A 12,231-nucleotide genomic window follows, 5' to 3' on the forward strand; every position below is an offset into this window, starting at 1 on the left:
GAAATACAGTGAGCCATGAATATGTAACAGGCTGTCCTTGTTCCTGGGAGATATATGCTGAAGTATTTAAGGGTGAGGTGTCATAATATCTGCCCACCGGTAGATAACTGGGGATAATAAAAGTGCACCCGTGTGTGTACATGCAGGTGTGGCAAATTTTAACAGGTGGTAAGGACAGGCAAAAGGTATAAATAAAGTTCATCCTCCAATTTATCTATGGGCTTGAAAACTGTCAATCTAAAAAGAAGTCTTAATATAACATTTAATACATATAATTCTGAAAAATAATTTCAAATAATTGTACAAAATAAAGAACAATTCAATATAATTCTGAAAAAAGAAATCACATAAAAACTATTTCTAAATAATATGGGTTTTTTCATGGATTATTTGAGGGAACACTTTACAAAAAGCTTAATTAAATAAAACTATTCTCTCATGAGCCCTGTTACCTACCATTCAGGCATACAGGTGCTCTGAAACATGCTAAATGGCTACCAATTGCCAGCAGAACATCATAGGTATTAGTGAGCTCCTTTTTAAAAGAAGACAAATATGAGTACCCTAGTTTTCAAAGATGTACTCCCGGTATAGCCACAGACCTAGCTGCAATCCTATGATTCTGGAATTTGTAATAACTAAGGGTCACAGTACAAACTGCAGAACAGAATACTGAAAATGTTTCGAGTTCTCTCATTTTTGTTTCTCTTAAACTATAACTAGGCTTTATCACCAAGCACTTAAGAAAATTTCAGGAAGATAATTATAAAATGAAATGTAGGACATAAAACAGTAATATATTCAACAGAACTACTACTAAGGTTTTCAAACACATTAGTTATTGCTTTGATTTTTTATTAAAAATATCCATATGAAAAAGAAATGTTCAGTCTGATTGAATGCTAAACTACAAGTAGTAAATACTTTAAAACATAATCATACATAAGAGATATCTGAGATCACACACAATCAAGGCACAACTCAAGAACTTTCATCTTTGCACTATCTCGATGACTATCATTAAAATAATAGAGTTCCTCCCTTTCATCTAAAAAGTTTTCTTTTTAAGTTGTGCTGTAGTAAGGAATTTGAGAAAAAAAATATAGGGAAACCAATTATGTAGGAAGACAAAGTGTCCCTCAGAAATCCCAAGAACAACCCAACAGTGAAATGTTGAAACATGTAAAAATAAAAGAGACAAAATAAAAAACTTTAGGGATGCCTGGGTGGCTCAGTGGGTTAAGCCTCTGCCTTCAGCTCAGGTTATGATCTCAGGGTCCTGGGATCGAGGCCCACATCGGGCTCTCTGCTCGGCGGGGAGCTTGCTTCCCCCGCCCTCTCTCTGCCTGCCTCTCTATCTACTTGTGATCTGCCTGTCAAATCAATAAATAAAATTAAAAAAAAAAAAAAACTTTAAAAAAGACTTATTTAAAATACACACACACACACACACACCCTCCTCCCCCGGATTAAAAAAAATAAATAAGTGTAATATTCATTGATCTAAATCAAAAGTTAGATTGTAATATATAAAGAAGGCCCAGATAGCCTACATCATCACTGAACATATCAGAGATCTCTTGTTGAACAAGACTTAAATATAATGCCACAGAATTAAAATAACACAGAGAAAAAAACCTGTCTTGAGGACTGAAAATTCTTCATATAAATGTTTCAATGTGAGAAACCGTGTTCACTGAAAATATTTCAAAGGTATTGGGCCTACAAGTGAACCTGAAATTAAAAACAAAAAATCAAAACCAACACAACCTTATCAAGTCCAGGAGCTTATCCCTTAAAGACAATTCACTTTTACTGTTCTATTTTAGGAACAGCAGAAAAACAATGTACAGAGAGGAACTCATTCAAATTTCACTATTAGGAGAAAGGAGGGAAACAGCTACCAGATGCATTACTCCTCTGGAAAAACACCGTATGAACAATTAACAGAAGTTGTTCTAAAGATAAAAAGGAAGGATGGTCACAGATGCCTATTTAATCATGAGATTATATAGCTGGGGCACAAAAAAGAATAAGGCTAAGCAAAACAAAATCAATATAGGACTTTAGGCTAGAGCCATAAAATAGCATTTTATGGGGGCACCTGGGTGGCTCAGTGGGTTAAGCCTCTGCCTTCAGCTCAGGTCATGATCCCAGGGTCCTGGGATTGATGCCCACATCGGGCTCTGCTTGGCAGGGAGCCTGCTTCCCCCACCTCTCTCTCTCTCTGCCTGCCTCTCTGCCTACTTGTGATCTCTCTGTCAAATATATAAATAAAATATTTTTTTAAAAATAGCGTTTTATGAAAGAATTTACTTTAAAAGGACTAGACAAACTATACTGAGGATGTAAGGCCTACATCTAACCAATTACAACTTCCAATTCTACAAAAACAAGTCTCAAATCTTGTCACTTCTTGTCTCTTGGCCAAATCCTAATCCATGCCACCACTATCTCTTCCCAGTTGATTGCATTAAGAGTCCTAACTGAATGCCTTTTCAGAGCCTGCCTACACAATCATTTTCAAAGTCCTTCATACCTTACCTTCAACCACCATGAGTTACTCTCCCACTCACTGGGCTTAGCCACACGGGCCTCTGAAGTGCCCTGAAAGCGATAAGCTCCTCCTGACCTCAAAAGCTTTATAAGTGTCCCTCTTCCTCAAATGTTCTTCCTCCAGTGTTTGCTCTACTAATTCCTACTCCATCTTTTTTTTTTTAAAAGATGTATTTATTTATTTGACAGAGAGAGATCACAAGTAGGCAGAGAGGCAGGCAGAGAGAAGGAGGAAGCAGGCTCCCAGCTGAGCAGAGAGCCTGACACGGGACTCCATCCCAGGACCCTGAGATCATGACCCGAGCCAAAGGCAGCGGCTTAACCCACTGAGCCACCCAGGCGCCTTCCTACTCCATCTTTATTTTAAAATATCTCGTCCTCTAGGAAGTTTCTCTGAGCCACCAGACTAGGTGAAAATCCTGCCTTCTTTACAGGTAGCACTGATCACAGTTATTTACCTGGGTAACTGCTGGACATCCTGTTCTACCCAAAGACCACATGTCTGACAAGGGCTGGGACTGAATCTGATTGTTCACTATTTTCTCTCTGGCACCAAGCAGAGTAACCAGGTCATGAGAGACACTCAACAAAAATCTGTTCAGTGCATGAATAAATAATTTTTCTCAAAATAAATGAATAGCTGTTTACAAATGTATAAGTGGAAATTTTAGCACAAGAACAGCTCTGAGTTATTTCTTTAACCCAAAACATGATCTATCCTTCCAAGAACTCTTGTTTGCACACTTTTGTTTTGTTTTAAAGCAAAAAGAAAGGGAGTAAGAGTGTGAGTTTCCTGAAGTTTTGATTTTTCAAAGAGAGAATACCTGTAACAGAGGGGGCTATAAGCTTTGGTAGAAAGAGGTAACGTAACGCCTTTGTTCATTAATAAAGAGTATACCACTACATGGCTGTGATTTTCCTCATGAAGAAAAAAAGCAGCTGCACTCTCTCCCAAAGAATTTTTTTTTTACTTTTTTTTGTATCTTCATTTTGGAGTAACTTCCAAAATGGAATCAACTGGAATGAGTTCTCTTCCATCTAAATCCCTACATCTCACCCATTAAAGAAAGACAAGGGAACAAAACATTTATTTCAGTAGACTGTTTCAACAGACATACCTCGGGAGGAAAGGCAAGAATAGTGATGCTTTTGTTTGGTAGAAGACAAAATGATAATCACATAAATAGTTATTCCTATCACAAACCAAATTATAAACATTGTAGAAGCGACCAGTCCACTGATCATCAAGAAACTGCAATATATTAATAGTGGTCACTGTCACACAACTTCAGAATCAATCAGACCTTGAACACAAAATTCTGTTCACCATTTAATGGTTATGCTACTTTCGGAAAAATTATTTAAACTCATACATCTCAGCTCTTCATCACATATAAAATGAGAGTACTACTAAGAGTGCCTTGGTGGCTCAGTGGGTTAAAGCCTCTGCCTTTGGCTCAGGTCATGATCCCAGGGTCCTGGGATCGAGCCCCAAGTCAGGCTCTCTGCTCAGTGGGGAGCCTGTTTCCCCCTTCCTCTCTCTCTCCGCCTTCCTCTCTGCCTACTTGTGATCTCTGTCTCTCAAATAAATAAATAAAATCTTTAAAAAAAAAAAAAAAAAAAGAGAGTACTACTTTACTTCCCAGATCCTAACTAGGATGTCCTTGAAAAAATATATGTAAATATTTTCTAAAGTCAGGATGAGCCTGACAATTGATGTTAAGAGAAACTAAAGAGCCATGAAGCAGAGAATAATTAGTGTGAGCATGTGGAAACTGAGCTGTGAGAAGATATTTCCTTGTCTGATTACACATCTCAGCTGACTTATTTACATTGGTGGCAATGTACTCACCTGAACTTTAACTTAATTCAAGCTCTTAAAATATCTTCAAAAAGATTCCACTATGACGTAGCAGTGAAATGAAAAATTACTACACTCACAATAGATTGTAAATCACATGCGATAAAAGTCAACTGAAATTCTTAATCTCTCAGACTAAATCATATATAACATTTTCAAAAGTAGAAAGCAGAGAAGTTGGTATGACTAATCAGGAAGCCAAACATCTAAATGTCAAAATTTCAGCTGACCTTCAAGAAAAGTTGCCTAATTTTCAGAGATACATCCTTTAATTAAAGACAAAAAATTAGAAAGTTTACCAAAATAGAAACCACCAATAAAATTAATTTTCTTTGCTATGCTTATGCAATGACAAAGATGCTAAAGAGATCTAGGCACAGGTTATAAAAGCAGCAAATCCAATATGATGCTGCACATAACTGCTAACAGCCAAAAGTGATTCTGAAAAATTTGACAACTCCCAAATACAAGGGCTTAGATTCCAAAATTGATGGTGATGCTAAAGAAGCTGGAGAATAGATAAAATGTTTATTATCACTAGTTAGTAAAGAAAGGAGTGAGAGAGAGAAAGAGAGAGAGAAAGAAGAGAAAAATAGGCACATTTTTCTCCCTGAAAAAAACCACGTCTTTCAATTAGTAGCACCTTAAAGAGTCAAATCCAGTAATATAGATCTTCAAGCTTTTTGGTGAGGAGTCAGTGAGATTGTGAGTAAAACATTTACTACAGGGCACAGCACACAAGTAAGCACTCAATGATCTGTTGTCGTTACTGTTATTATTGGGCACAATTTGAAAAAAAACACAAATTTAAATAATGAGTGACAATAAATTATTCTTTTATAACCACTTTTAAAAGCTAAATATAATGGCCTAAACTATGGTAAGAATAATAATTTTATGAAGTTTTTAAAATTCCCTAATTAAAAAAACATCTACTTACATAATAATTACAGCAGAAACTATTTTGCTTACGTGTCAAAGTAAAACCTGGTCTAAACCAGCTACTGATACTGTTTTCATCGTTCACCATCAGGTCATCCTTTAATGGTGATGCGGGCATGCTACTTCCTAGTTCTGTCAGTTTGTAAGATTCTATATAATTCTAATAGAACTGACAAAAATTAAAAGTTATGAAAAAGCAAGTTCATATATGTATTTATCTACTTTATATAAAAAGTCACAGACTAGTGAAAACAAAGGCCATTGGGTATAGAGACATGGTTTTCTATGAATCACACAAGTTTGCTTTTAATCTTAATCAGATTTTAATTAATTGACAAGTTTTAACATTCTTTTAAAAATCCAGATTTTCAGCTTTCCATGAAAGACGGAATCTGGCAACACCGCACATAGGACCATAATTGGCTAGAGCTAAATAGCAGATGCCCTCTGCTCTGGGCTCCCGTCTTCAGAAGGCCGTCATCAGAAATCTGCTCTCATTAGCCTTTTATATTACCTTCCTAGCCTTTGCAAATATTTGAGTTTCCAACTTTTAACATGCACATTGCCTTGTTTCTCTAACCTGGCGTTTCTGCAGAGTTAGACAGCGGAGCAGACGCTTCAGCTAGGGCAGCTAACGTAGCTAATACTGACGTAGATGAGTTTCCAAACTGAACTGCAGATACACCGGTTTCATCTGTGACAAAAGAGAAGACAGATTTATATTTTAAAGGAGCTTAAGCTAATGCACTTTTATGATGCTCTGTTTTACTTTATTCCACTCTTAAATGAAGCTTGGATCATCGGTGTGAAAAACAGGCTTGGATATCATTACTTTTTAGAAGATAATATTGCAGTATATTTTGCAATATCACCTTTCTTCAAATTTTTGTGTCTCCTAAAAACTGGTTTTTGCCGATACCAAAGAAAACCAAGGCGATAGATATACTCTTACCCTCATTCTCCAACACTTCTTTCTTACAAGGAGGATACCTACTAAAGCATAAAGTCCCAACAGCTATCCTATATGCATCTCAATACCTGTTGCCTTGGATGAATTTTCTGAAGATACCAGACCTGTTAGGTTCACCACCCCTCCAGGTCCGATGATAAACTGTGGTGTGGCGGTGTGTATCGTCACGGTGTCTGGACTCTCCGGGTTTGTGTTGATTTGGTTCTGCATAGCAATCTAGGGCACAAATCAAAATGGCGTTTTTAGAATTACAACTGGAATATATAGCACAGACTCGCAATGTAGTGCAAACATAAACATACAGGAAATTCTAAAACTTAAGAATCATATAAAACAAAGGGAAACCTTTGTATACGGTCTACTAAGAATGCAGTGGTAAATCACAGAGAGGAATTAACATATTAATTCCCCTGTTAGGTAAAAAGCAGCAAAATCCCATGAGAAGAGAAAGGGATATCTGGAAGGCTTTTTATAGAGCACAGTTGAAAGATTTTGCTGCCCTGTGGCTACAGAAATCAAATTACTTTAATATTTCCTCTACTATATTCAGCAATATACATATCACTATACCTATAATGCATGTCCTTCCTAATTAACTGTTTTCAGTCTTCAACCCTGGCCCCCAAATTATACTCCTAAGAATGAAAGAACTACAAGAGGCATCACAATAATCATTTTCCTGGACATATAAAATATTTTAAGTAACTGGCTGAAATTCAATAGAGTTAGATGGTCTTAACTAAGGGTTCTACTGGGATGGAGAACAAGAAGATAGGCAAGAGGCAGTGAGTAAGGATAATTTATATCAAAGTTGTATAGCCAAAGAAAAAAGAAACAGTATTGGCTATTAGAAAAACTTGCTCCGGGGGGTCCGGGTGGCGCAGTCAATTAAGCATCTGACTCTTGGTTTTGACTCAGGTCATGATCTCAGGGTTGTGAGATTGAGCCCTGTGTGGGGCTCCACACTAAGCGCAGAGTCTGCTTAAGACTCTCTCTCCCTTTCCATCTGCCCCTCCCTTCAATAATTAAATAAATATTTTTAAAAAGAAGCATGCCCAAAAGCCATAAATAACTATGCTTCCAGATTTTTTTTGAGGATGATTAAAAATAAAAGAAACCAATCAAAGTGATAGAGACTATGTCACTCTGGGGACAGTACTATAGCTACTCAAGGAAAATTTTAGTGGAAGTCTAACAGACTTTGAAAAACCATACTATATCCAAATATGCAACAAAAATAATAGAATAAAATGTCCAGAAGGCGAATTTAGGAACTTAAAAACACAGAAAGTAATCACTTTACCTAATCTTCTAATATTACATATAAAGACTATGGTCTTACAATCAGAAAAATGAATAGTAAATGAACAAAGAGGAAATAAAAGAGGAAAAATAACTGTCCAAAATAACCAAGTCCAAAATGAAAAGCCAAAAGTTAAACAGCTCAAATCATTCACAAGACAGAGATCCTTTTATTTTCTCAAATTAAAATGTTACCTGTAATATCTCTGCCAAATCTTCATTTCCATTATCTATTGAAATATCAAATGCAGTTTTACAAAATTTACTTTGCGTGTGTACATCAGCACCATATTTGATTAAAAGTTCCACCACTTCTTGATGATTGTGTTCTGTGGCCCAATGTAGAGCTGTCATCTTTAACATGTCCTTTGCATTAACATCAGCACCATGCTATAAAAATATTGAAAAATAAGAGATTTCTAAACAAAATGCAAAGAATTTCTAATACAAAAATACCAGCCATTATGCTTTAAAGCAAGAATCTGCATCAACATGATCAGCTCTCTATTTTTTGTGTTGAATAATCTGTACAAATCTCCACACATGTCACTTAATCAGCTTTCTATCATGTTAACTTTCCTAATTGTTTTCTTTCTAATTTCTTAGGAGTGTAGCAAAGATGTTTTTCGGTCACCAAGCTGTGAGCACCAGCGGATAGAATGGCATAAGAAGTAAAGTTGAAGTGCCTGGGTGACTCAGTCAGCTAAGCATCAAACTCTTGATCTCTGCTCAGGGCATCATCTCAGGGTCCTGATTTCAAGCCTTGCATCAGGCTCTGTGCAGTGTGTGGAGCCTGCATGAAATTCTCTCTCTCTCTCCCTCTGCCTCTACGCCCCAATTTGCTCATGCGCATGCTCTCTCTCACATTAAAAAAAAAAAAAAAAAAAAAAGGTGAACGATGAGCATTCTTCCAGAACGTTTTAATTCTAGTTCCTTATTTATATAAAAATATCCTTTGCTTTCAAAACCTGTACAATATAAATAGTCAAAAGGGAGCTATCAGGGATGCACTGTCCAATATGGCAGCCACTGGACACATACGTTATTAAGCACTTGAAAAACGGCTACTCCCAACAGAGATGTACTATATATTTAAACATATACTGAAATTCAAAGGCTTAACACCAAAAATAGGATGTAACATAGCTCATTAATAATCTTATATTGATTTCATGTTGAAATGATAATATTTCGTACATATGAGTTTAAATAAAATATTAAAATTAGTTTTTACTTTTTTTAATGTAGCTAATAGAAAATGTGGAATCACATGTGATTCACATTTGTGGCTGACACTGTATGTCTTTCGGATAGGTTCATCTAAAGGCCAGAATAAAAATCCTTATTTGTATTACTGTCTGTTAATCATCCAAGCCTTATGTTTCCTTCCATAGCGTTTTAACTGTGTCCAGTAAGACAAAGCTGTAGACCCTCATATAATGGAAACCAAAGTCTAAGAAATCAGCTGTCTGTCTGACTTAACTAAGAACACACCTAAAAGTTCTTTTTCCCACAAAGGGAAACTTCAAGATAATTTTCATTTGATGGGCTTACACACACACAAATGAACTAACACAGGGGAAAAAAACCCTAGACACAGTCAATAAAAGTAGTTCTCTTCTCCGTCTTATAAAACCATAAATCCTTTGCGGGCTTACTTTCAAAAACTGAATGCAAAAAGAGAACACATACCTTAAGCAAAACCTCTACTATGCTGGCATGGCCTTCAGAAGCTGCCATATGTAATGGTGTTCGGTCCACTTTGGTTCTTGCATCCCTACTTACACCGGCTCGGAGTAGTACTTCTGTGGTGGAATAATGCCCATACTGTGCTGCCAGATGAAGTGGAGAGGTTCCCAGCTAACCCACAAGAAAAAATAAATCCACATTTATAATCATTTATAACACACTCCCATTACTATCCTCTATATTTTCTTTTTACATAGCAAAAAGATTATCTGCTTACATAGTAACTCAAAACTGAAGAAAATAATAACATATGCTTATATTCTCTTCATAGAAGCTTTCAAGAATCCTCATACACTTCTCAATGAGAAAGCAAAGTCAGTATTTCATTTAATTCAATCTTGCTTTCCTATTTAACAGATAAATAGCCTGAATAAAATTAATTTTTAATCAGGAATTAGAGATAATCAAGGTTTGAGAAATCTGAGCATTGCATGTTTTCCTCATATCAATCACACAAAACTTCTTTTCATATATGAAACTCATATCAAATAAATGCAATAGTGTAGATTTTTATATTAAACTGTTTTGTAGGAATTAATTAAAGCAACTCAATGATCTTTTTAAATAGTTTATATAGTCATTTTTCAAGGGAAAAATGTGATCTGAGGTACACCTGCCCAAGTGAGTCAGGAGAGAACCAAAACAGAACCCAGTTTTTTCCCTGAAACTGCTTTCATGTGGTATCATCATTACATTAACACTACATTCACAATATGCAAGGGAAGTTCTAAAATATAAGTGAAGAACCTTATCAGAGGCACACAGTTTAACAGGTGGAAATTAGAATTAAGTTACATGCATTTAGAGGCTTAAAAAGTCCCTATAACTCTTGATTATCAAGGCACTGATGTTCCAAAGATAGGTCACTAGATGGGGAGTCTGGGTGGCACAGTTGGTTAAGTGCTTGAGCATCCAACTCTTGGTTTTGGCTCAGGTCATGACCTGGGGGTTGTGAGCCCTGTATCAGGCTCCATGCTCAGCAAAGAATCTGCTTAAAATTCTTCCCCCTTGCCTCTCCCTCCCACTCTGCTCCTCCCCATATTTACACAGCAATCTTTCTCTCTAAGATAAATAAACAGAATCTTAAAAAAAATAAATTGTTCACTAGAACATAAAATTTGCTAAGACTGCTACTTTAATAATAACAACTAAGGTTTTTGTTAAAGCACTTTCCATGGCAAGCACTATTCTAAGACCTTTAAACATACTATATCTCATTTACTCTCCTCTTAAAGTACTATCTTCTTTTGATAGTAAAGAATGTAAGGCACTAAAAGGTTACTATTTTGCCTGAAGCCACACATCAAATAAGAGTCGTAATACAAAGCCAGGCATGTGCTTTCAATACATGGTAAAAATGGAAATCATTTATCCTGGAAATAACTATTTTATTATTATTAAAAACCTTGTATTTTTAAAAATTATTTTTATTAACATATAATGTATTATTTGCCCCAGGGGTACAGGTTTACACACTTCACAGCACTCACCATAGCACATACCCTCCCCAATGTCCATAACCCAACCACCCTCTCCCTACCTCCTCACCCCCTGGCAACCCTCAGTTTGTTTTGTCTCTTATGGTTTGTCACTCTCAAAAACCTTGTATTTTTAATGGGAGGTCATTCTAGCAGATAAAAGATTCCTGAACAATCATTTCTCCATGCTTTATCAGATTTTCCTATAAAAGACCTTTCTATACTCTTTAATTCTAATATTTAACGAAGTCTCTCAATAGCCCATTGGGCAATCATGAATTTTTCTCAGTGAAATATTAGGGTTTACTTGTGTTTTTTTCTTCTTGATAACTAACCATTTTGGCTGATGATACAAAACACACACATACACATAGTTTAAAGAAAAATATTGGGCAAACACTCATGAAAACACAATCACGATCTAAAAATAAAACACTGCCAGCAATTTAAAATTTTCCCACATTCCACTCCCTAATCACAAACCCTTCTCTCAGCCCCTGAGGTAATTACTGTTCTGAATTTTGTAGTAAAAGTTGTTTTACTTTGCTTTGGTTTTGTTTTTACCACTTATATATCCCTAAATAATATACTTTGGTTTTACTTGCTTTCAACTTTATTTAAATAATCATATTGCATGTATTTCTCTGTGACTTGCCTTCTTTTGTTTAACATTATACTCGTAAGATTCATACCATGTTGGTGAATGTAAGTGTAGTTCACCAATTTTCTCTGTTCTATAAAATTCTATTGAATAAATAAGTCACAATTAATTTAACCAATCTGATGAACATTTGGGTAGTTTCCAGTTTTTTTTGCGATTACAAATAATGCTAACACTAAATACAGTTTTGTACATGTTTCAAGTATATGAGCCAAGAGTTTCTTTGGAGAAAATTCTTTAAAGTTTGGGAAGCATGGGTGGCTCAGTTGGTTAAGCAGCTGCCTTCGGCTCAGGTCATGATCCCAGTGTCCTGGGATCGAGTCCCACATCAGGCTCCTTGCTCCGCAGGGAGCCTGCTTCTCCCTCTGACTGCCTGCCACTCTGTCTGCCTGTGCCTGTGCTCACTCTCGCTCTCGCTCTGACAAATAAATAAATAAAATCTCAAAAAAAAATAAATAAATAAAGTTCAATGGCTACATCACAAGTCATATATATGCATGTTTAAATTTAATAGGTACCGCCAAAGTGTACTCCAAAATGTTTATGCCAATTTACAACCATCCTCACCAATGTTTGATACTACTAGAATTTGTTTGGTTAATCTGGTAGATAAGCAATAGTATTTCATGATTTCACTTTGTATTTGTCCAACTATTAATGTAGTTGAGCATCTTTTCACATCTACTGGTCATATGAACTTTCTCTTTGGTAA

The 12,231-nt window shown here is 35.9% G+C and overlaps 1 protein-coding gene across 7 annotated transcripts in view; it reads right to left on the reverse strand.

Annotated features, from left to right (window-relative positions):
* The window catches only part of GABPB1 (GA binding protein transcription factor subunit beta 1), a 66,736-nt gene that overhangs the window by 14,474 nt on the left and 40,031 nt on the right, over positions 1–12,231 (reverse strand). For 5 of the 7 annotated variants that reach the window (XM_059181522.1, XM_059181521.1, XM_059181527.1 and 2 more), the window contains exons 3-6: positions 9,324–9,491; positions 7,827–8,021; positions 6,398–6,545; positions 5,940–6,053 (exon numbers count right to left, since the gene is read on the reverse strand). In XM_059181522.1, the coding sequence (XP_059037505.1) occupies positions 5,940–6,053; positions 6,398–6,545; positions 7,827–8,021; positions 9,324–9,491 (625 nt within the window). The remainder of the gene's footprint in view (positions 1–5,939; positions 6,054–6,397; positions 6,546–7,826; positions 8,022–9,323; positions 9,492–12,231) is intronic. The other 2 variants (XM_059181526.1, XM_059181525.1) reach the window with 1 other exon arrangement.

This window comes from Mustela lutreola, chromosome 7 (genome assembly GCF_030435805.1).
Source record: "Mustela lutreola isolate mMusLut2 chromosome 7, mMusLut2.pri, whole genome shotgun sequence".
In the NCBI taxonomy this organism is placed as follows: Eukaryota; Metazoa; Chordata; class Mammalia; order Carnivora; family Mustelidae; genus Mustela; species Mustela lutreola.